This window comes from Micropterus salmoides, unplaced genomic scaffold, assembly GCF_014851395.1.
Source record: "Micropterus salmoides isolate LMB-PRFRI ecotype aquatic unplaced genomic scaffold, ASM1485139v1 Ms_hic_scaffold_14, whole genome shotgun sequence".
Lineage (NCBI taxonomy): Eukaryota > Metazoa > Chordata > Actinopteri > Centrarchiformes > Centrarchidae > Micropterus > Micropterus salmoides.
Window position 1 is genome coordinate 7,805,290 of NW_024040485.1, and position 24,510 is coordinate 7,829,799.

The window sequence follows — 24,510 nt, forward strand, 5'->3', positions numbered from 1 at the left end:
GGCCTTGGATCCTGGACAGATCTAAAGATGTTACAAAAAAACTGCTATACTTGCAGGGCCGACACAAGACTTCTGAGGGCCCGAGGCTCAATTTGATAACCCATACCCCATACAAAGTCCCTATATGGGGAGGGCTGGTGGTGGCTGCGGGCTCCAAAGAGGCTATTCATTTGGCTACTATGACAGCACATAACAGACACATAAAAACAACGTGAAAATGAGACTCTTCGTTCCCGAGTCACCCTGTTTAGGGCTCCTATGGCTGCGGGTACCATGCTTTTGCCAAAGTGAGCCTTTCTGCACCTCAGAGACCTGTACATGCCCAGATGGCAGTGCAGTGAAATGGCAGCTGAGTGGGTGTGTGATGCCCTGTGCTTTTGTGCGTGAGATGGCCTTCCAATTGAGCTCCGTGAGGTTGGGTGTGGCGAGACCTATAACCTTGGCTGCTGTGCTGGTTATGCATGTGAGTTTGACCTGGTTTGTGACAGAGAGCATGTTGAAGAAACAGGTGGAGCAGCAGTTTTTTAATGGCCTGTGTATGCTCGTCAAAGCTGACGAGATACTCAAGCAGTTAAGTACAATTTTGAGGTACTTGTACTTTACTTGAGTATTTACTTACTTTATAATATCACTTGATTGAAGTTGAAGTTTTCTCATCCACACTAACATGTATGGCCGGCGTTTTCAGATTCATCCACTCTTCATTTTGGAAAAATGTTAAGGTGAGAATAACGGCAGCTTAGCTTGTATTGAAGGCCAAAATGTAGAGAAAAATATATAATTTCAATGTCAGGGCACAAAAGAAGGAACTAAAAAATGAAACTAAATGATATACAAGGAATATATACAATTACGCACATACATACTTACCTTCTTGTAAATATATATACGCACACAACATGTGCAATATCAGTGTGTTGTTATTTTCAGATTTGGCTGCCTTTGACTTGAGAGACAGTAACCTGGTTCCCCAAAGCGGCAAAAAGTTTAAATTTTAAAGTTTTCTATATTTGATCGAGCAGCAAGACTTCCAATCAGTACTGTGTTTACAGGTTAATAGAGTTGAACTTCAGTTTGTTCGTACATGCAGGTGCTGTATGAATGAGCATTTTTAGTAGTTAAGACACAGAGCTTCTCTAGAAATAGAAAGTTTTGGGGGGTTGTGAAACTGTTGAAAGGCTAGTAAGTTGTTTAAAGGACTGGTGCAATACACAGGAGGAATTGCTGAGTGTCAAGTTAATAGGAAGAGGAGGAACATAACAACAATTCATGTGGATGTGTTGCCATCATGTGGTGAAATATCAGAACAGCTTTACTGTAACTTTCCTCAACAGTCAGCTCTGCTTTCAGAGCCTGAGACAGATTACCACTGAAAAATGTTACACATCACACAATCACAACTGGATTTCCTGACACACTGATGAGTCAGAGGGAGACGTTACTGAAATAATTTATTGACTGATTGAATCAATCTAATGTGCAAACAATGTACTTGTATATTTTCATATGTTTTCTGTGCAACAATCTTAATTTGTAAAGTAACTAGTAACTAAAGTTGCCAAATAATTGTAGTGGAGTTTAAGTAGAAAGTGGCATAAAAAGAGAGGACTCAAGCGAAGTACAAGTACCTCAAAATTTGAAGCAAATTTGTAAGGACAGTACTTGAGTTACAGTATGTCCCTTCACTGCTGGGTAGACCACGTCCTTTTCTACCATAATCAAGTCTTTACAAGTTCATATCAGAGCAGTAAAAAAAGGATGAGAGAGATAAAGATGGAGAGATGAAATATGAGTTGTTTGTTTGTCTCCGGAAAAGAAGCTTCATTAGCAGCGCCATAAAGTGCTCTGAGTCAAAAGTCTTTGTCCTTTATATCCTAAATATTTGGTTACTTAATGAGCAGACTGACCTGGCCCCTAATACTACCAATTCTGATGTCTTAATTTAGCAAGCTAAGTAGACACAATATAAATATTTATTCCTGGTTGAATTATTACGTTTGAACAACTTAATTTGCTAAAGAATCTTTATAGCTATATAACATGGTTGGACTGTTTACTTTGCCATGTCAACAAGACAAAGCCGACTATATTTTTAGCCACACCAGTGTCATGGGTCCGTGGATGGAGCTGCTAGCTTCAGTTGAGGAGTAGGCCGCCGAGGTAAGCTCACATCTTTCAACTCCACACTCATTTTCAGATTTCACACAGCTCCCTCTGCAGCCACAAAATCCTTTATACAACTTTCTTTCACATAGCAGTGCCCGAGACCTTTAAACAGTGATGTGTAAAATCAGTGGGGAACTCCCCTTTAAGTCTTTATATCATCAATTTAAAGTTTTTTGGTGTATGTTCAGACCATTTCAGCTGCTCGCCGGGTAACAGATAACTATCAGATAATATTGTCTTTCCGTCCAGTCTGTACTGTAAGTGTGATTCTGCCTGAATATGAGCCATGACATCACTGAACAAGGGCATGCCCGTTCAGCAGACTTAGATGATTGTGGTAAAAAAATAAAATACAACACCCTGCTCAGTCACTCAGTCCTTGAGCTTCCTGGAAAACAGCATTCACAAGAAGTCAGAGGCAGAGACTTGCATGAACTAGTGAGTGACTTTTTCTGTGTGTGCATCCTATGTACCTGTTTGCACTTGTGCATGCAGCATCCCTGACACAGCAAACTTGTGCAAGAATGTAAATCACCTATACTCCTCAGTTCCTCAGATTACGCAACAGTTGACTCAGAGAGGGGAAAGTATGCATTTTGATACCTGGCACTGGGACATGTTTCCAGGAACATAAATATGGCTTCATGCATACAGTGTTATAGCACATATACTTGAGATACATTCCACAGGATAGTCATATGCAGAGAGGAAAATACAATACTTGAAACAAGGGAGGGAGAGGGAGCGTTTTAGGGAAGGCCACACCTCTTACCAGAGCATGTTTCAGCCTGTGGGGCAGAATCTGATTCAGTTCATTATGGACTGACTTAAGAGAGACCATCCACGCAAGGGAGACATTTCAAGAGCCGGACAGCGTGGAGAGCAGCAGCGGGCTAACTGAATCCATCGCAGGGAGGCATCAAGTCCCGGAAAGGTCAGTTTTAATCATCACCTGGTAAACTCTGAGCGCTATGATTTTGGACTTGATTTAATTTTCCTTCATTTTCTTTCTCAGATTTTACAACATCTGTGTTTCTTTCCAATTCTTTCTTCCGTCTTAAAACAATAATTTACTTTTCTTGACTTGATTATTTACACGTGGCAGATTTATTACAAACCTATGATATCATTAGTTTAAAACTTTGGACTGCAAACTAATCCATCTCTGTTGCTTTATTGGCAAAGAGAGTTTCTGGCAGCAACAAGTCGTTTGGAGTATTCTAGTGATTTTTTTTTTCAAACATTTCTCAGGTTTTGGATTGTTTGCTTTTTACCCAAATAATCCAAAAGGTCAAAATCATATCTTTGCTGTACTTTTTTCTATTACTTTTAAAGTCCTTTCCTTTGTCATTTAAACATAAATCACACCAGATGTTTCCTCCTTAGTGCACTTTGTCCATTGTTGTTGTCCGTTGCAACATTAGGTCTTCATTAGCAGAGTTTGGGGGGTTTGACCTGAACTGACAGATAGCACAGTCGTCTGCGGGTTAGAACAGTCATTTCTGTGAAACAATGCTTCCACCTGACGGCATCAATGTGTTTCTTAAACTTGACTTCTGTCGATTTTTTTTTTTACTGGTGATGGAAGTTTGGCTCACTCACTCTCGTATGCTATCAGGGGAAAATAAACTAAAGTTTGCTTGTGTGGGACCCAGGCAAGGAAATAAAGATTTAATCAGGAAAAATGTCTTGTTCTCACAAAGGGAAATGTGGTTTTGCGGAGATCATATATGTAGTTTCCCAACTCGTCTCTACATCACTCATGTTTAATTTTTCTTTTCAGCAAGTCAGGGTTTCAACTTCTTCAACCTTCTGTGACTTCTGCACTGTATGTTATTGGTTTCCATGACGGGACACTGAGAAAAAGTCCAAAGAAGAGAGGCAATTATGGCAAACTTGAAAAAAGAATGAAAGGGAATCAAAAACTATGCTGAAATACTTCTTTGACGCAGTCCTGCCGATGTTTGACGTGTTTTAACATGCTGCCTCAGAGTTGGCTACAGGGTCTGATGGGAATATTTTAGAGGCTGCGTGACAGCTAGTTCTGGAAACAGCGTGTGGACCGTTCCATTTGGTGAATGATATTCTGTAATGTTGATCTTCAGTTACTGGTGCACCCTTTTGTCCGGACCACCGCCAACTTTGTCTTAGACAAGTAGTGTGCTCAGATAGTGCTCTGTAACCTGAAGAGAGAAAGAACCAAACGGCATCATCTTTTTTCTGCTTTTAATACGTCTTGTCATCATTCACAGTTAGAAACATTTGCTTGTACCTGCCTGTTCCTGTTAACTTTAAATATGAGTGATGTAATGGCCGCCCACATCACACAGACGTGCAGAAACACCAGAGATATGTGAAGACGATCAGAAATTGAAAAAAGGTGTGCATCCATTACCACAGACAAAAAAAATGTATAATCAGTGATGGTGAGAGAAAGTAAGTAAAACTGTATTTATATAGCACCTTCCAAAAACTAGGCTACAACATCAAGGCCTTATAGATGAGGACCAGGATCTTGAAATCTAAATATAATCGTAAGCCAGTGAGACATCAGAACCAGGTTGATGTGAGAGCGATATATATGTCTTGGCTTAGGCTAGACATATAAATTGGAGGTGATAAACTGCCAACCAGCAAAGACTTCTATCTATATCTCTGCCCCAATAACACTTATTAATCAGCAGTGATAAACAGATTGTTGGAGGAGCGATGTAAATCTTCAAATACTTTAGAAAAGTACAAAAGCTCATTCTGTCAACTTAATAACGAAGTCTCATAAAATTAGAAAAAGTAACTCATCCTCATGAGTTAGTATATCATAGAGATACAGATACTCAAGAAGTAATGAGAAAGGTGCCCACAAGTTTAAAGTACAATAAACACTAAATTCAATCATTCATTCAAACAAATTAATTTTGTCACTGGTCCTCAGGAACAAAACTCCTTCCAGCATGAACAACTTGGATCTTACCCCCACGCCTACCGCTGCCGATGAAACAGATGGTAACGAGAACCCTGTGAGCAATGACGTCTCCACGGCCTTGGGTGCTCTCATCCTCGGCTTGGTCTTCCTCCTGGGAGTCCCTGGCAACCTCTTCATCGTCTGGAGCATCCTGGCGCGCATCCGGCAACGCTCCGTCACCACCATCCTCATCCTCAACCTGGCGTGCGCCGATGGCTTCATCATGGCCCTCACCATCTTCATCGTTATCTACCTGGCCATGCAGTCATGGGTCTTTGGTCAAGTCATGTGCAAAGGCGTGTTCTACCTATGCAACTCCAACATGTACGCCTCCATCTTTCTGATCACACTGATGAGCGTGCACAGGCTGGTGGCCGTGGTGTTCCCGAGTAGACTGTCCTCCCTGGTCAGCAGGAAGATTGTGAGGACGGTGATCGTATGCATGTGGCTGCTGGTGATGGTGTTTTCTGTTCCCTCACTGGTGTTTCGAGACGTGATAAAGAACAAAGACAAGCACAATATAACAAGATTAGTGTGTGTGCCCCATCACAGCCGGTCTCGATATGTAAGTACACGTTTAACATTAAAAATGGTGTAAGATATCTTCTTTATTGTCTAACTTGGAAGAAGTCTCATATTGTCTTTGGATCAGAGGTGTAAACACAAATTAACACAAATACATAGAAGTGAAAATGTATCACTATAAAAAACAATTCTAATTGGTGTTTTCCACAAACAAAAAGAACTGTCAGAATAATTTAAACCTTAATCATAAAACAATCATACCCATGTTGGCTGTTTCGTCATTTTCTTTACTCTCATAAGGTTTATCTTTGTTTTATGCATGAAGCGGTGGTTTGACAGATACGTTATGACAGCGAGCACATCTGATTTCTATCCTCCCGTGTGCAGGTAAAGTTTCAGTATGCCTTTGAGACAGTGGTGGGATTCATTCTTCCTTATACAGTCATCATAATCAGCTACGTCCTCATCCTGAAACGCCTGAGGCAGACCAAGTTCCATCGAAAGATGCGCAGCGAGAAACTCATCCTGGCTATCGTGGTGACGTTTGGCCTTTTCTGGCTGCCATACCATGTTGTCAACATGATACAGGTGTGTAAGCGCATCATTTATCCCATTAAATCATTGCTTCTTTCAGATCAATGATCTGATATTTTGAATTAACACTGAGTATGTTTTGGTTGGTCCAAGGTGGCAGCTGTGTCTTACCCACACAATTCAACCACACGAACAAAGTGAGTAACCAAAGATTTTCCCCATTTTCCCCTCACAAACTAATGTTAACTTATTTTTATTGACATGTGGTACTTTTGGGTGGTTGTTTTATGCACTACAGAAACATTAATAAGTTAATAATTCATTTCTACACAAAGTGATGGAACAAGCTCTGATGTTCCACAGAAAACCTGACATTTAGATTTTGCATGTCATAGTGGGTGAAACACTGAACCCCAAGTTTCATGCATCGTGAAGAATGTAGTTCATTTCTGTTTTCTTGTTGGCAGTAGCTTTGCTCATCAGTGTGTACATATAATATGATGTAGTGTGAAGCTTTGAGTGGTCAGAAAGGTGATATACAAGTACAGACCATTTACCATTTTGTTTCACTTTGTAGTTTTTTGTCATCTTATGGCTGTTTTGTGTCTCTTTGTAGTTGTATTGCGTGTCTCTGTGGTCACTATGTGTCTCTTTCACATTTAGCAAGTGAAGCCCCCTGGCCCCATGGTCAGTAATCCATCTGTGAATATACCTATAGTATTACATATCAGTTAGTTTGAGAGCAAGATCTTAGTTTAGCTCCCAAGAATGCTACAGATCTTCAATTTAATTGTTAACAAACCTTAAATATAACATATGTTTCAGTTGTTGTGGTCTTGGTGGGGTAAGCCTTTCTAATCTAATACATGTCTTTTTGTCAAATTCAGCAAATATGTCTTCACGGTCTGCTAGCTATTCGTTCTATGTGCGTGCTGAAACAAAATGTTTGGGTGTTTGTACACAGCCCTGGCTCTGTAAATGGGAAACAAACAAAGTGACTCGGACTATGTCACACAACACTATTCCAGTCATGATTTGTGTGTCAGGTAACGTTAAATGACTTTACCACAGACATTCAGCTTACGTTCTAGTTGTCCGAGGCATACTGTTGTTGTGATGTTAGCTCTAGTAGCAGGGGAGTTGTGTGGATCGCTGTCTGGAGCTGGTGTGCTGGACCACGGGGAAACTGGCTCATCTTCTCTGTATGTTAGCTTCACAGCTGGAACTGTAGTGCCAGCTTGCTAACCCAGTTTGCTAATTTTAGTTACATAACTTTTTGTGTAATTGTTTGCTTTATGGTATTTAAATGTTTAAATACCTTTAAATGTTCTGTTTGTCTGCAGTTTGGACCATATCTCTCAGTCCAGTCGTGCAGTGACCTCGGCTTTGGCCTTCATCAGCAGCTGTGCTAATCCTATCCTCTACACCTTTGCTGGGAAGTCCTACATCAAGCAGAGTGGCCTTGCCTTCATGGCTCGGCTCTTTGAGGACCAAACAGAAAACAAAAAGAGTCGGATCATGGGTAAAGACAAAGTGGTAACCAGCAATGTTGACTCTGCAAACAGCACAGGAACTCCTACTATACAAAAAGGGAGCAGAGCTTAAAATGAACTTTGTGCTAGTGCTCTGAAAGGGAAAATACTTTAAACTACATGTGGAGTCTGTTGATTTTGCATAAAGCAACATTTGAGCCTAAATTTTCTCTGTGCAGCTTTGAGTTGACTGTCAAGTTTTGTGTTTTGGAGGAAAAGTGGTCCAGACAGGCTTCCTATAGAGATTTCTAATCAATTTAAAAACAACCAATCTTGGATATGCTATAGGAGTCCTCCAAAAGAAAGACTAGCCACCATCTCTCAGAGGGACACTAATCACTCCCACAGACCTATGTCGCTGCTTAAAACAGATAGCAAAATCTTAGGCAAGACTTTTTTGAGAAGCCTTGAAGGGTTACTGCCGTTCATGATGAAAGATGACCCAAACGGCTTTATACATGGGAGGCAGGCTTTTCATAAGTGAAGGCTTTCGGCTGAATTGAGTGGAAGCACCTGTATAAAGTGTATAAAGACTTCCTCAAGCGAATTAGCACCATACATCGCCCTTCTCATTGTACAGATCTACATGCCAAGGTTGCCCTCTCTCTCCATTGCGATTTGTAGTAGCAGTGGAGCCATTTGCTATGGCTATTAGAGACTCTCCATCTATATCAGGGATCTCAGTGGGTCACTCAGAATATCAAAGATCTCTTTACGCAGATGATGTTTAAAATAAACCTTGAGTATTCAGTGCCATCTCTGTTAGACTTGATTAAGAGTTTTGGGGAGTTGTCAGGCGAAAAAACAAATTGGAAGAAATCCTAAATACTATAGCTAAATGAACACGAGAGGCAGCAACCTAGAATACAGACTCCATGGAAGAGACAGATGCTGGTTTAAAGTCAGTAATGTCATTTACTGAACTACCAGAAACATCTGATATTCCTTCGATGTTATTTACATTTTTACAAATAAGACATTTTATCTCTGTATATCAAAACCACTAACTTCCTCACCCTTCTCAGTGCTGGATTACAGTGAAACACGTTGGTCTAATGTTCTTCTAATGCTCTAATGTTTGTAGACAAGTCGTCTGAGTCATCAGAAGATAAACTTAAAAGCTGGAGGCTATAGTTACAGGAGGAAATAATAGACTTGTATTTAAGAAAGCAATAGCTATATAATGGAAAAATGTGAACAAAGTCTGAATCAATATATTAAGGATCTATCAACATGTGTTGCTATGGAAAAACGAGCATGCATTACTAAAGGAAAGTTGGGAGTTTTTAAAAATAAATTGTTGGTACTGATCAATCAAGCCAATGACTGGGGCGGGGCAACTGGAATAAGATTATCAAGTGTAATAGCCCCTATTTTAATTTTATTTATGTACATTGTAATTACTGCAACATCTGTATATTCACCTGTTTTTACTATTTTTATTTACCTATTCATTTGATGGTATTCTGTATTTGCTGCCACTATCAACCATTTTGTTGTAATGTAATGTGTATATATATATTTTTAAACAAAAGTATTGTGTTGAAAGAAAGACCAGTTTGACTGGAAGTCTGCGGTGCAGGCACAAGAAATACAGCAACCAATCTAGGATATGCTATTGGAGTCAACAATACAAAAGATCAACCAGCCACCATCTCTCAGAGGAGCACTTGTCAATCCAATGTCGCTGCTTAAAACAAATAGCAAACTTTAGGCAAGACCGTCCATGATCAAAGACGACCGAAACAGCTCCATCCAGGAGAGGCAGGCTTTTCATAAGAGAAGGCTTTCGACTGAGTTGAGTGGAAGCATCTGTTTGAAATGTTGGATAGGTTTTTAAAAAAGATTTGTTACAAGAAACACAAGTTTGACTGGAAGTCAGTGATGCAGGTACAAGTAAATTATAACTGACCTGTGTATCAACTGTAATTATTTACACACTTCTATTTAGCATTTGCAAGAAATACAGACATTTAACATTGTTTAGAACACCAGTGTACTTTTACAGATGACAAGTATTCAAAGTTATCAATGTACAGTATTTGTACACACCCTGCACTCCGTTTTGTACTAGATTGTTTATAATGAAAACCTACATTAAATCTTGAGGCACTCTGTCCAATTATTTTAGTGTCATTAGATCTGTCATGCAAGGTTAAATTGGTTTCCTCCTTCGCGGAGATTTTTCATGAACGCAATAACAAATGTTAACATTTTAATTTGTGGCACATCTCAGCTTTACTAGTCATTTTAAAGAGTTATGTGCTTATGTATTGTTTTCAAAGCATCGTACTGCAAGTTCTGTTGTACCCCTTTGTCATTCAACATGACATTTTTCCATAAAGCTGAAATTAAGGTCAGATATTTAAACTGCACACAGAAAACCCTTGGCTTTAACAACCACATATTTGAAACAGCTTTAAGATCTTTGAAGATGGCACCAAATAACCAGCTTCACACAAAACATGATGTTCTGTGCTTAAAGACTTGGCAATGTTTTCATTGAAGATATGACTATTTTTCAAAACTCAGTCTTACTGCCTTTTAACGGCCTTACTAGTAACTTTTATCGAACTATGATGAACGCAATGCATATTCTGTACACCAGCGTCTACATCATCTGTATGTAGATGTAATGCATGTCAGGGTATATACAGGAGGCAAAATTAAACCTTTTTAAGACATTTTCAAGACCTTTTCAACATATTTTAAGACTGCAGCGCTACTTTGAGCTGTAAACGATTAAATCAGCCACACACCTTTAAAAGTGACATTTTTGAGTTTTTTATTTATTTTTATTTATTGCCTATATGTCATCAGGTTCTAACACCACCTAAAAATTGAGGCATTCACCAACTTTCTCAGTTGCCTATAACAGCCTGTTTGGGCAAACTGTTTTCTATGTGAAGGACTGGTCAGATTTCCTGTCAAAAGCAACTGTCTTACATAGGCAACGATGTTTATGTACACAATATTAGAGCAAATCATGTGTAACAGTGTAATTTTGTGTTTGTTTGTTTAAACTAGATAATGTGAGCTTGCCTGCAATGATATGTGATAACTTTCATTGACCACGTGATGAATAAAACAAAATTCAAATAGGCCAGGAGTGAATAAATAAGTAGTGTAGGCGGTGTAGCAAAGGCACAACCTGGAGGAGGAAATAGTCTAAATCAGAATCAGCTTTATTGCTAGGTATGTGTACACATGAGGAATTTGACTCATGACTGTATTAATATTAGTACATTAAATTAAAATTATATTAATTTCATAGTGAACTATAAGTTTAATATATTAATTATGTTACTATATTCAATATTATTCATAATATAATTCAATATAACTTACAAGTATAATATTAATTCAAATTACAGCTGTTTGTTTGGGGTTGTTTTGATTAAATATGTGCAAGAAAAATGCCCTAGGCTACATGATAATCGCCAACCTTGATTTAGGGCAGGCTTCTAACTCGTCAATATCATACACATTTATGCAGAACACAGAGTTCAACATTTATAAACTTTGTTGCAGCACAAAGTTTCATTAAATCCCGCTGCATGCAGGCCATGATTTATCTGTTCACAAGTGAACTTGACGAGTGTATCGGCTTTATGAAAAGTTGAATGCGTTCTAATAGAAGGCACCAATTTAGCTAAATTGGCCAGCTAACGTTAGCCAAACCCAGACGCTCCTTGAACTTTCTGTTGTCCTGTTTTACCGATTCAGCTGCTGGTGGCGCATCTCGCCCTCAGGAGCTGTGGCTGTTCAAGCGGCCATAGAGCGACCGGCCAACCGTGTTAGTCCCGTTACTCCTGATCGCCGCTCTCACTATACGTTTTGGACGATTAGCCTTGTGGGTCAGGCGGGGTGGGAGATTACGGTTGGTTGTACTCGTAATCATTTCCCGGTCCGTACGGATCTATTTTTGGAGCGTTTAAGCGTGAGATAGTCACAGGATAAATCCCTGCGCCTCACGTTACAGACGGATGACAGTCTGACTCACTGCCTGTGTAGCATTTCTGGCTATGCATGATAAATACGTTCACCTACACTTTTAGGTGAACATTTGGACAAACAGGATTTTCACATTGAAAAAATGTTAAGAGTTTAATACCTTGTTAAATGGCGATTAAGACTTTAATGGCCTTATTTTGCAAATTGATTTATTTCTATTATATTTATACCCCAGCAGACACCCTGGCATGTACAACATACAACAGCATGTACAAATACACAGTCCAACACTTGATAACACTTTATTTACCAGTGAAACAGTTCACACAGTGTCAAGACTAGTTTAAGTAGGGATTTGGATCCTATTCATGTGCATAGATAAGACATTCCCAGAAGCAAGTCATACTTATGGGTTTTAAACTTGCCCTACAACATTCAGCTTTGTCCTTTTAGGCTTCAACAAAGAACAAAAACAAACAAACTGGGGTGATCCAGCAGTGGACTCTTTTCCAGTTACCTGCAAACACAAAAAAAGGTGTATTAATACCAAACTGTTGAAACCGTTTTGAGAGTTTAGCTTCATGCATCAACTTACAGACTATACGGACCTCATCAAGATAAATCCAGTCCAGGCACTGAACATCCTAAAAGGAATATATGACAAGTTAGTCTCAACTTGCAATACAATTAAAAGTCCTCACTATTATCCGTATCGTCAAACCCATCAGTGCAGTGAAAGAATAATCATGAGGTTCAGCTGAAACACGGACTCACATGCAAATCATCATCAAGGTTTGACTGTATAATCCAGGACAAAAAGGGGATTTATTATAAACCGCTTTGGCATCTCCATGTGGCATTTTGCCTCCATCAGAAGAATACAAGTTTGTGTAAATGAGGCCCAACATTTTAACAAACTCAGTTACCAGTTTCTAGTTACTGAGCTAAATGTAAGCAGCCCAACACTGCTGCAATAAATCCTGCATCCATGTGGGTTATGTTTGTAACCATCAACTATGTTCATTTTTACAGGAAGTGAATTGTGCCATTTGAAGTGTAACGTGCAATTTGATCATCCTAAAACTTCATTTTGAGGCCTGTCAGTTGCACACAGTAAAATATAATGCAATCAGCGCGATAAAATAAAATTCAGATTATGCTACTAATTAATTCAAAATTAATTTAAATCCTTAAAACATACGTTTACTCGGATGCAGGCTTTGTTTAATAAGACAGCAGCTCGGCTCATTAGCACAGACCATGAGGTTGGTTTGGCGCTAACAAGCAGCGAGCTAACAATTATCCTCTGCGGAAATAACCACAACAAACAGCTACACGCACATAAATAAATAAATCAACTGCGACATAAACAATGTACTCTCATGCAAAACCTGAACATATACCGTAAATGGAGCTTCATGCACATGGGTCTTCGTCTCTCCACCTAAACATGACCGACCAGCACCACCGCAACAAGGAAGAGAGGCTGTTAATGAAGCTGAGGCTCAATTTATGTCTTTATCAAAACCACGTGTTCGCTGTGCCCCGTCAAGCAGCTTCCGGGTCTGGCGTGGAAGAGCCAAAATTATAAAACACAAGGTTTAAAAAATAACTTTAATTATAAGGAGCATTTTCACTTTTATGCATGTGTAGTGCATATTATTGAAAATGTTATTTTAACTATAAAACTAAAGGTAAAGCTAAAGGTGTATACAAATATTATTCTAAACTAATAATATAGATGTAACAAAATACAATAATATAATATAAAATATAAACCGATATTTAACAATAATATTTATTAAACAAAACATAAAATATATTATGATTGTTAACAACTTCTCATTAATACAGTAAAGTTACTAGACCCTCATGTATAATGTTGCATCCTTTATTCCTCCGTTTATTGTGTGCCTTGTTTGGTCTCTGATTATATTGGCAGCTACATTTGATGTAACACCTTCATCTTGTTGCTGTTTTTTCCCCGCATTAAAACCAATAAACAGATTGGACAACAATCAATGTGAAGAATTTACGCTAGAACTAAAAATATTTGTCACTTTCAAATTTAGCCAAAATGTCTTTACCCCCAATTAAATCCTAAATACATGGTTTTATTGAACATAAATTCCTGCATATCTGTCCAAAACCTAGTTAATAAGGGACATAAAATAAATGCACCCCTCTTTATTACATCTACAATTACTCATTTAGCTGACGCTTTCATCCAAAGCGGCTTATGTTAGAACGCCTTTATTATCGATAAAATATAGAACACTTTACATTTTGTAGTTCTACTGGACTTATCACATAACGTAAAACTTCACTTAGATGCCTGTCCCTTTTGCGGCACATTTTCACAAATAAACACTGCTCAATTAGAAGCCTGGTCTGGTTTACATTGACGTTCTTTGGATGTATAAAACCTCTGAAAGCCCACTGGGGCACCTGCTTGACCCAAGCTGCCAAGATCTTGCATACCACTATAAATGTTTCAACTTTTGTCAATATGGACATGCTATATATCGTTAGAATTTTAGAAATTCTGCCGTTCATTTTACAAAAACAATGAGCACCAAAAGTATTATTTATTCAAATTTACCGGTATGGTCGATCGGTCCCTCTCTGTGCTTGAGGTTGGTCTTGATGGGCTGTCTCTTGGTGCTAGATCAAGTTTTTATACAAGTGATATTCATACTGGTTGAAAGAAACAATTTGATTTTAGCCTACTTCCCATATAGACACCTGTCCCAAAAATAGGCAGTGTGAGTTCAGAGATCGAAGCAAAATAAAAGCCTGGGGTATTAATTGAAGTTTAACGGTTTACTCTATATGGTTTGGAAAGCCAGTTAATGGTTCCAGCACTCCTGAACCTAGGAGGATCCAAGCAAATAGAGAGTAATCGATAATCTCATAGTTTGCACTCACTAGATGATACAGTCCCCTCCAAAAGTATTGGAACGATAAGGCAAATTCCTTTGTTTTTGTTGTTCACTGAAGATGTTTGGGTTTAAGATCAAAAGATGAGTATGAGACAAGAGTTCAGAATTTCAGCTTTTATTTCCTGGTATTCATGTGTTAAACAACTTAGGACATATCACTGTTTGTATTAGCAGCATTCTTAGGTGAGCAAAAGTAATGGAACTTTCTTGTTTACAGCCATGCACGCCCGAGCCATGACATCACCTCCTCCATGCTTCACAGATGAGCTTGGATGCTTCGGATCATAAGCAGTTCCTTTCTTTCTCCACACTTTAGTAGAGATTAATCTTGGTCTCATCAGTCCATAAGATTGTGTTCCTGAACTTTTGCAGCTCATCTCTGTACTTCTTTGCAAATTTCCATCTGTTCTTCCGATCCTTGTGGTTTGCATCTTGTGGTGTGGCCTCTAGATTTCTGCTCCGAGTCTTCTTCCAACAGTGGATTGTGATACCTTCACCCTGCACTGTGGAGGTCGTTGCTGATGTCACTTACTGATGTTTTGGGGGTTTCCTTCACAGTTCTCACCATATTTCTGTCATCATCAACTGTTTTCCTTGGCCGACCTGTTCAACGTCTGTTGCTCAGTACACCAGTAGTTTCTTTCTTTTTCAGGACGTTACAAATTGTTGTGCTTGCTATGCCCAATGTTTGTCCAATGGCTCTGGTCGATTTTCCTTCAGCTGTCAGTTTGACAGTGGCTGGCTTTTCTCCCATAGACAGCGCTCTGGTCTTCATGTTGGTTTATCCTCTTTAACAGGAAATGCAGTCTTTATAGGTTTGAACCAGTCATGCAGAGCTATTTAATGTTTGGACAATCAACCTAAAAGGCAACACCTGGGCAACAAGAAACATCTGACAGTCACATGTTCCAATAGTTTTGCTCCCTTGAAAAATGGGTGGGTTCAAACAAAGGGTGATATGTCCTGAGTTGTTTAACACATCTAGATGTGAATACCACGAAATGAGAACTGAAATTCTGAATTCTTGTGTCATACTCACCTTTTCATATAAAACCCAAATATCTTCAGTGAAAAATGAAAAACAAAGTAATTTGCCTTACAGTTCCAATACTTTTGGAGGGGACTGTATATATATCTATATATATATAGATATATATATGTGTGTGTGTAAATTACCTTACATTTGTTATTAGACTTTACCCCAGATGAAAAATTATTTGAAATGATTCACCACATTAACACATTTGTTTTAATAAGTAGATATTATTAGATAACTGAACAGATAATCAGCTGTGTTTAAATAAACCCGAGACTGAATGCCACCTGTTCTTATAAAACCCATAAAACAAACACGGTTTTAAACTACAAAATGACGCATCAGCTGGCTACGGAATCGCTATTGGTCCAAAACAAGCTACAAACAATTCACTGACACAACTCAATACAGTCATAAAGAAACAGTGAAACCTGCAGCGACGCTCAGCTATTTCATCAAAGTAAACGGCAAGTTAATGACCATGAGAGTCTTAATAGGTATGTACGTTTTCCAAGATTTATATATTTGTAAAAAGTCGCTCGGAAAGGTTATTGTGACACAACGTTACCAGCTAGCTGTTAGCTAAAGTTAGCATGGCAAGCATATATATAACGTTATGTACCAATAGGTTACATGTGCATTCTGTTCGTCCAGAATATTACTGTACGAAAAGCGTGCCAGCTGTGTGATTAAACCTAGAAAACTGTCACTGTGTTTTTTTTTTATTTATTCTTATCCAAAGGTAAGTTTGCTAAATTGATGCACAAAATCCTGTTTTGTAAGCAGGTATAGTACGCATGCGCACCGCTCAATGTATTCTGTCCTGTAGTGTGACAACCATGAAGTCTGTGCTGCTGAGTGATTGCATCCAATACAATCACAATCAATATTATATATTACTAAAATTAGGCCAAACATAACCTAAATTGTCTTTTTTCTTATCCACATTTATTGTAATTTGTAACTCATGGATTCTGTGTGGTTCTTCTGTTTTGTGTTTCAATTTCTATACATTTCCGTCCTTGTAGGAGGGGGATCTGGCTTTGTGGGCCGTGAGCTGACTCGCCAGCTCAGAAACAAAGGTCATGAAGTCACAGTGATATCTCGGCAGGCTGGGCCAGGGAAGATAACATGGGTATGATATCAAATTGATTCAGAGTTGTAGGGACCAAGGTCATTTCTCATCTAGGGGATCTCCTGATTCATCACAGCGAGTTTTACATTCTAAAGTCAGTCAAATCATATGAATTCCCCCTTTTTGCTGTAATCTGATCACTGTACTTCCTGAGTCATTTATAAACTCCTTCTACAGGGTGAGTTGGAGTCTAATGGTCTCCCTCCATGTGAGGGCGCTGTCAACTTGGCTGGAGAGAATCTGATGAACCCACTAAGATGGTGAGCAATAAACAGAACCTGGGTGACAACTAAGTACAGGCGAACAGTCTTTTGTGGAGTAATAAATACACTAAATAGTGAAAAGGTTTGTGGACATTCCTGTTCAAAACTATGGTCTGGGGCTGAGGTTTTTCATGGCTAGTCCTTTCTTATTTTAAGATGGTAGTGCACAAAGCCAGGTCCATAAATAAATAGTTTTCCTGGTGTAGTGTGGAAGAACATAAGTGGTCTGCAGAAGATAGACCTCAAACCCATCCAACACCTTTGTGACGAACTGGAACACTTACTGTGAGCCAGACTGGAGGCTGTGGTAGCAGCAGAATAAAGTCTAGTTTGGAATGAGAGGGTCCACAGTGACACATGGTTGTGATGTTCAGATGTCCACATACTTTTCTCCTTGTAGTGTATTTGGCCATTTGATCAATTAAAAATGAATGTTATTGATTTTAATTATGCAATTTCTGTTCAGAATCAGTATTGCTGTGTGTGCTTTGTCAGCTTTTTAAATGTAGCTGGGTCTCCACCTTTATTTGTGTTCTCAGGTGGAACGAAAGCTATAAAAACGATTTGTTCTCCAGTCGTATCGACACTACAAAAGCTTTGTCTCAAGCCATTGCTGCTTCCAAAAGTCCTCCTCACTCCTGGGTCCTGGTATCCGGTTTAGGTAAGTCTCTTGCCTAATAATAAAACTGGACATCCTCATTTGCTTCTAGTAGCAAGTCAGACCTGACAAACTTACAGATAATATAGCCATCTGTTGTTGTGGTTTTCTTACTTTGCTTTTTGTCCCGCAGCTTGTTACAAGCCCAGTCTGACAGCACAGTATACAGAAGACAGTGAATGGACCCCATTTGACCTCTTCTCCAAACTTGTGAAAGAGTGGGAGGCCTCCGCACTTCTTCCTGAGAATGTGGCAAAAACCACCAAACAAGTTGTCATCAGGGCTGGTATGTTTAAAAAAATAAATAAAAGTGCATATTTCACTTTGTTACGTTAGAAAATCCTGCCAGTTTAACGCCCAGTGACCATCAACTGCAGTGTCAGTATTTCGCACACAGAACACTCGTGTTTATCATATTTTGCATTAAATTTTAACGTCTCGCTACTTATGTTCTTCTTCAACATCAGAAATGTATTTTAGTATACATGTACCTGCAGGGTGATGGGTGGTTTGTGAGTGTGTAACTCTTCTTAGTTGCAGTTCCTAAATCCTAAGTACTCATATCTCTTACTTAAGTAGCCATACAACAATGTAGAAATACTGTATAACACGTAAAAGTCCTGCATTCAATATTTTACTAGGGTAAAAAAATGTAAAATTGCTCATTATGCAGAATGGCCCATTTCAGAATTATGTATATAAATATAATTGAATTATAATTGGTAATGCATGAATTTCTACATCACATCATATCTTTATCCATTATAATAGACTATAGTTTATTTGTTTGATTTATTAATAATAATCTGAATCTGCAAAGTAACTTAAGTTATTAAATAAATTTTAGTGGTACAATAAGTACAATATTTCCCTCTTAATTGTTGTGGAGTAGAAGTATAAAGTAGCAAAAAATGGAAATACTCAAAGTACAGTACTTAAGTGTACTTAGTTACTTTCCACCGCTGCACAAATTGTGCTTAGTGCTACAGTATTTATCATATCTACACAATAAAAATCTTAAGTGTACTTTATTTTGGTGATCCTAAGTATTTTGTTTGGTTAACGTCCTTTCCTCCCTCTATTAGGGCCGGTATTGGGCCGTGATGGTGGTGCCATGAAGCAAATGCTGCTGCCCTTCTGGCTCGGCCTCGGGGGCACTCTGGGGTCAGGAAGACAGCCGTTTCCCTGGATCCACGTCTCGGACCTGGCTGGAATCATCGCCCACGCTCTGGAGACCCCTGCTGACACTCCCTCCTCTTCACCACAAGTGTTCAATGGAGTCGCGCCTGCACTGAACACCAACTACGAGTTTACTAAAGAACTGGGCCGGGTCCTGAGGAGGCCCACCATTTTTCCTGTGCCCGGCTTTGTCCTTAACACCTTAATGGGCTCTGAGAGGGCCGCGATCCTCACTCAGGGCCAGAAAGTCATACCAAAGAGAACTCAGGGGGCCGGATTTCAGTACAAGTACCCTGACCTGACCTCAGCCCTGAAAGAGATTGTTGGGAGTTAAAAGATGTTTAAAGCAAGGACTCTTGGAAAGTGTTTTTCAGATCATATAAGACCAGTTCAGGCTTTCAAAAACTGAGTTTGTTTGTACATCACATTAAAATATATGAGAACTTGAAACATAAAGACAGGTGTGCATATATTAAGATGCACTGTGATCTGACTGTTAAAGCTGGATTGCTCAACATTTTGAGTTGGTAGGGAGGACACCGAAGGACTACACAGCATGACGAAATTGCTTATGCCAATCATAATTTCCAAGTCCTCATAACGATAGTCCACTTCTCTCGCTGTATGGAAGACCACAGACGTGTATTTTGTCCTGTTCAGCCGCATTTGCGCTTTCCTTTCACATAAAGGATGGCAGGCGTGAACAGCAGTTTGGATAATCTGGAGAAGTGGGGCTGCAAAGCTTATTTACATAATCGATAAATCTGATTGTTTTCTTGATCAGTTGTGCAATCCACAACACCAGAGACCAGAAAAAAAATGTTCACGCAATTTCCTAGAGCCCAAGGTGGTGGTGGTGATGATGATTTTGGGATTCATTCAGAGAAGAGATGTTATTATTATCCAGACAAACTCTGAATAGAACCACAGAAACATACAAACGTTGTATTTTTAACTATATTTTGTTTAATGTGGTGCACAATAAAGTTTGGTAAAGTACAGTAACACTTGGTTATGACTTTTTATTTAAGTAATCAGCAGTTGTATCAGAGTCCGTATAACAATTCCAGGAAGGAAACATAGATGGTTGTTTTTTCCTAAAAGCTGATGAGTCCTTATCTCAGTTTTAGCGTGCGCCTCTCCCTCGCTGAATCATCTCTCTGAATCGCTCTGGACGTCGTCATCGACTTTCTGAATGATAGGCAGTTGGTCTCCCCAGTCGCTGCTCCGTGCACAGCGGTACACGTCTCTGATTAAAGGAAATGGAAAAACATTTTCAGTCAAATTATGTGCCTCCACGATCAGTAAATGTAAACACTGGACAACCAATGAGCTTAACTCAGTGTCTAATAAAAGCAGCACATCACCGTCATGTCTACCGGGACTGGGTATCGATCCTTTATGGTCATGTCCTGTTCTCCCACAAATTTTAGACTACCCTCCCTTAAACAGAAAGGGGGAAAAATTCTTCTCCCTCTTCTCTTCTGACACCCCTCACCTGCTTTGTTTTCGTGCTGTCACCACCAGGTGCTGTAGTTGTCCATCAGGGCAGCACAATCGACAGTGGACGTGTCTTGTTCGGCACTGCACCGGTGCGATCAGCCTGGCCCAGTCCACACCTTTGGTTTCTGCCTCCGCTGGTTCTGCCCGAGTCAGAATCAGGTAGCTGAACTTCTCCGTCTGCCGGTCATGGTGCTGAGAAAAAGTGGAATCTATTTGCTTTGATAGTCTGTGCTTAAGTAGAAATCAATAACATTTTCAACACTGAATTGTGAGTTGCCCTGCAATGTGCCGAGAGCTATACAGACAATTATCATTGCATCTTTGATACTGAAGAAAACACGCAGTTGAAAGTTTTGTAAAAAGGGGGTTGAGAATGAAGTAACTTACTGATGCTTGACATTCAAGAATATTGCTGCATCTGGATGTAATGTTGAGGTTAATCTTACCCCCGGCAGAGGCAGAGGTTGGTACATCTGCTGGAAGTTGCAGGGCATGGTGGGCTCAACAGTCAGTTTAGGACACATCAGTTTGTGAGGACACTGGAAAAACAAAACAACAAGAGAGAAGATGAACAAAGACTGCCACTGCTGGATGAACATATGGCGTGATGTTTTCAACCAGCTGGGATTTAAACGTACCGGAGCAAACACTGATGCTGGTCTTGGGTCATGGACCGTCTTCTCTTGTTTCTGGAGATGGAGAAATGTACGTCATCAGGCTGCTTCCATTCACCGTGTCAAATCACTTACACGACAGCGCGTAACAAAATGCCCCGTAGGGATTTTAAAGTGCTATCTTATCTACTGTATCTGATTACCTTCAATAAAGTGTCTCTGGCCTCCATAAGCATCTGATGGCCCTCTTTGGTCCCATTTTCCACCAGCACCTACAAAAAAACATAATCAAATGTCATCATTAAATAAAACAGAACTTCAAGGTATCACAATAGTTTTTAAGAAGAGTTGCAATTTATACATAAAATGTCTCAAAACTAGTGTATATTCAGTGTAAATTTTGACATTGTTTCAACCAACCAGGTACGAGCTTGTCTTTCTCCACAGAGTGAACACCGCCTCTTCTCGCTCCTTCGCATTTGGAAGCTCTGACAGGGTGAAGGCTGCTGCCACCAAGTCAAACTGCACCTGGAAGGAGAAACGCAGGAGGGTCACGGCTCCTTATCTCTGAGATGTATGTGAAGCAGTTCCATAAGTCCAAATATGTTCCAGGCAAGAAACTAAATGTAAAAGAGTGAGTCGCAGCCATGGATTTAATGAAGCTTTGTATTTCTTCTCTCTTATTCTGTCTCTTTTTAGCCACGGAGGCCAACACTGCAGGTGGTTCTTCTATTTCTTGAAAAAATCATCTGAATTGCTTTTGGAGCATAAAAAACTAATATTGTCAACAAATATTACTATTGCATTATTAGCAACAGAGAGAAAAAAACACATTTTCCCAATACACGGCTTTATATATAAAGTTTTTCTGTTAAGCCAACAGTGATTATCATATATATTACTTAAATATATCTGGATAATACTGATGGTAGTCAAAATATTCATGCACCTTGATCACTGAGAAAAAAAATATTTTCTTTGAATTTGACTTTAAAGGTGTAATGTGTAAGAATTGAACAGGGGGCAGCATATCACATATCAGGTCATAATGTCTGCTAACTGAGAGCAACGAAATCTAATTTTTTCTGTTGTTGTTGCATAGACAGCTTAGTTTGAATCTTTGTTTGGAACTTACACTAAATACAGAATTTCTGTTGCTGAAAAAAAAATTGTGGCGGTTTTACCTTAGGAGAGACAGGGAGGAACTGCCTGAAATAGACTTGTTTGATGTGAGGTTCAGCCCTTTCGTCATCACCTGTTCAACAAAAAAAACCCCACAAGGCTTAGATTTTCAGATCAAGTGTCTGACAAAAACCCAAACAAATGTGTGTCTGCGTGTGCACCTTTGAGAAGTCGCTCTGCCAGAATGTTCATCGGCCCGGAGCTGTCCACACACACCAGCTCCTTCAGAGTGTCGCCCCAGCACGAGTGTGACGCCCTGTGGGAGAAGGAGACAGACTCAATTCACAGTCTTGTAAGTTACATGAAAACTTTCTTTATGTTGCACCAATGTTTTACACTAACCAGGCAACTGTTCCCAGTCCTGAACCAAAATCCAGGAGAGACTGAGGGGCAAAAGACGGATCCCTCTTCTTTATCTGAAATGATGGAACAGTCATTCAGGACAGAAAAGGGTAGAAGTCTGAGCCGGAAGAACCGACTCTTTAAGGAAAGCCCCGGTGAGTGAGCTTATGATCTCCACCATCTGTTCGTTACCTCATTTATAGCTCTCCTCACTGCTGCATAGCCCCCCGCCAGCCGAGCCGCCATGTACACCACACCAAACTCTTCATCATACCTGGAACACAGAGTAAGCTGTATTTCAACGCATCTAAACTAAAACAAAAAAACAGTAATTTCATGGATATTACGGTATCACATAAAAGTATAGATAAAAGCAAGTGTTACTTCATGGGAGTCCAGTGATATGTGGTTCTTCTGAGCTCTGAAAACACTTTCTTCCTGACGCGGTCTTCCTGCGCTTGTTCATCGATATCTGCAATGTAGAGCATCTTTCTCCTGCTGCTGCATCATATAATCTGTTTGCAGTTACTATACATTCATTAATATTTTTTGATTTGTGTGTCACCCACCTCCTCTCGTCTCCATCGATTTCTCCCAAATTTGTTTCTCCAAGCTCACAGCTTTCTGCCTCAGCGTGAAATCCTCGACTGCTCGTTTTCTGCTCCACATGACGTTTGTGAGGCGGTGAGCGCGGTCCGTCAGCTGAGTCACCTGAGCTCCTGCAGGTGGAGAGGTCGAAGAGTCGCATGGCATTTTGAGCTCTGGACCAGTGAAGCTACCAGCTTTGTATACCAGTTGATGACACATTCATCACTTAACCTACTGTGAATAATCGACCGTGCAGCCGTCTGGAGTTCCTCAGGTAGGCGCAGAGTTTTCAGGTTGGTCACACCTGGGTGCTTCCGGTGTACTTCTCCTTTTAGGAAATCTACCTGGGACTGTGGGTGTGCAGCTGCACTCATTCCCTGAGGATGAAAAATAAACAGTAACCAACCTACTTCTGGTCTTGGATTAAAGCAAAATTATAGACAAGTGTGTGTTCATTGACCTTCAAGCTCTAGTTCTTTGCCTCTGTAACTGTTCTTGTTAGTGAGACGACAGTTAGACTGTTAAGGTCAGACACAGCATCTCAGGCGACAGGCTAGCAGATATCGGTGTTCTCTAGGAATCTTATCTTTTTATAAGACTTTCTGGCTCCGCCGATTAGAATTCAACTCATGGATAGTATTAGATTCTAATGTGACTGAAGGACTTGGTTCAGTACTCGCACATATTTTACCACAAATAATTGATTCAGACAGTGATTCTGAGATTTTTCTGTCTGTAAAGCTTTTTGCAGAAAACACAAATAAATATACAGACTCTCTGTCAGTATTAGAGTATACTTGTATAAAATAATATCTTCAGAATAATTATAATAATAATAATTGGCAGATTGTTTCGAGGACCAATTAATTTACAAGTCAGAAACTTGATGAGGAAAGTTAACGTTACTGTTGCTAAGAATTCAAGGTGGAGGAGACAGCTACTTCACAGATGAAGAAATGTGATATAATGACTATAAACATTACGTTTTCTCTATTTCTCTGTTGTAAAGAGAGCTGAACTGTACTCTATTTATCTCAGTCCTGTTTTAAAGGCGTCTGTCTGACCTCCATGGTAACGTTACAGTACAGACGCTGCGTTCAATGACACTCACAAACTGCACTCACCCTGCACATCACTTTCACGACAGCCGCCTTCTGACAGAGGACACACGCGCCATAGGTCCGTGATGCCATTTCGTCGGCGCTTGAACCGTGACTTCTTGTGTTTAAATGGCTTTAATTTTAACTGTGATTCGCAATGTGACAAGCACGGAGGCACGTTGGGATTTTGTACGAACCCTTCATCAAAATAACTCCGATTATCGGTTAAGTCGGAACCTTTAGTCCCGAAGTTTTGTTCCACCGGTGAGAGCACATACAGGAGTGATGCCTCACA

General features: G+C 39.7%; 3 protein-coding genes and 1 long non-coding RNA gene across 5 annotated transcripts; 2 read left to right on the forward strand and 2 right to left on the reverse strand.

Annotated features, from left to right (window-relative positions):
- The first annotated feature begins 2,924 nt into the window (after window positions 1–2,924).
- ltb4r2b (leukotriene B4 receptor 2b) lies at window positions 2,925–9,841 on the forward strand. The gene is made up of 5 exons (XM_038717437.1): window positions 2,925–3,100; window positions 5,099–5,693; window positions 6,041–6,241; window positions 6,341–6,384; window positions 7,531–9,841. Exons 2-5 carry the CDS (start codon window positions 5,118–5,120, stop codon window positions 7,790–7,792), a joined length of 1,083 nt encoding a protein of 360 aa, XP_038573365.1. The 5' UTR covers window positions 2,925–3,100; window positions 5,099–5,117; the 3' UTR covers window positions 7,793–9,841.
- Window positions 9,842–11,951: 2,110 nt separating this feature from the next.
- LOC119901780 lies at window positions 11,952–14,645 on the reverse strand. 2 transcript variants are annotated; one of them, XR_005444249.1, is made up of 3 exons: window positions 13,077–14,645; window positions 12,282–12,317; window positions 11,952–12,190 (listed from the first exon to the last, which is right to left on the reverse strand). It is a non-coding gene; the product is annotated as an uncharacterized LOC119901780 (long non-coding RNA). The 2 variants fall into 2 exon arrangements; XR_005444248.1 differs by lacking the exon at window positions 13,077–14,645 and having other exon boundaries at window positions 12,282–13,070.
- Window positions 14,646–15,999: 1,354 nt separating this feature from the next.
- sdr39u1 (short chain dehydrogenase/reductase family 39U, member 1) lies at window positions 16,000–19,891 on the forward strand. The gene is made up of 6 exons (XM_038717440.1): window positions 16,000–16,148; window positions 16,680–16,786; window positions 16,964–17,046; window positions 17,589–17,710; window positions 17,841–17,993; window positions 18,793–19,891. Exons 1-6 carry the CDS (start codon window positions 16,127–16,129, stop codon window positions 19,218–19,220), a joined length of 915 nt encoding a protein of 304 aa, XP_038573368.1. The 5' UTR covers window positions 16,000–16,126; the 3' UTR covers window positions 19,221–19,891.
- A 2-nt stretch (window positions 19,892–19,893) lies between these two features.
- mettl17 (methyltransferase like 17) lies at window positions 19,894–24,421 on the reverse strand. Its single transcript, XM_038717439.1, has 14 exons — window positions 24,240–24,421; window positions 23,351–23,492; window positions 23,097–23,246; window positions 22,912–22,999; window positions 22,720–22,801; window positions 22,528–22,601; window positions 22,347–22,441; window positions 22,188–22,258; window positions 21,424–21,531; window positions 21,207–21,275; window positions 21,028–21,078; window positions 20,836–20,928; window positions 20,385–20,581; window positions 19,894–20,135 (listed from the first exon to the last, which is right to left on the reverse strand). The coding sequence occupies exons 1-14, from the start codon at window positions 24,306–24,308 to the stop codon at window positions 20,039–20,041; spliced, it is 1,386 nt and encodes a 461-aa protein (XP_038573367.1). The 5' UTR covers window positions 24,309–24,421; the 3' UTR covers window positions 19,894–20,038.
- Between the last annotated feature and the right edge of the window lie 89 nt (window positions 24,422–24,510).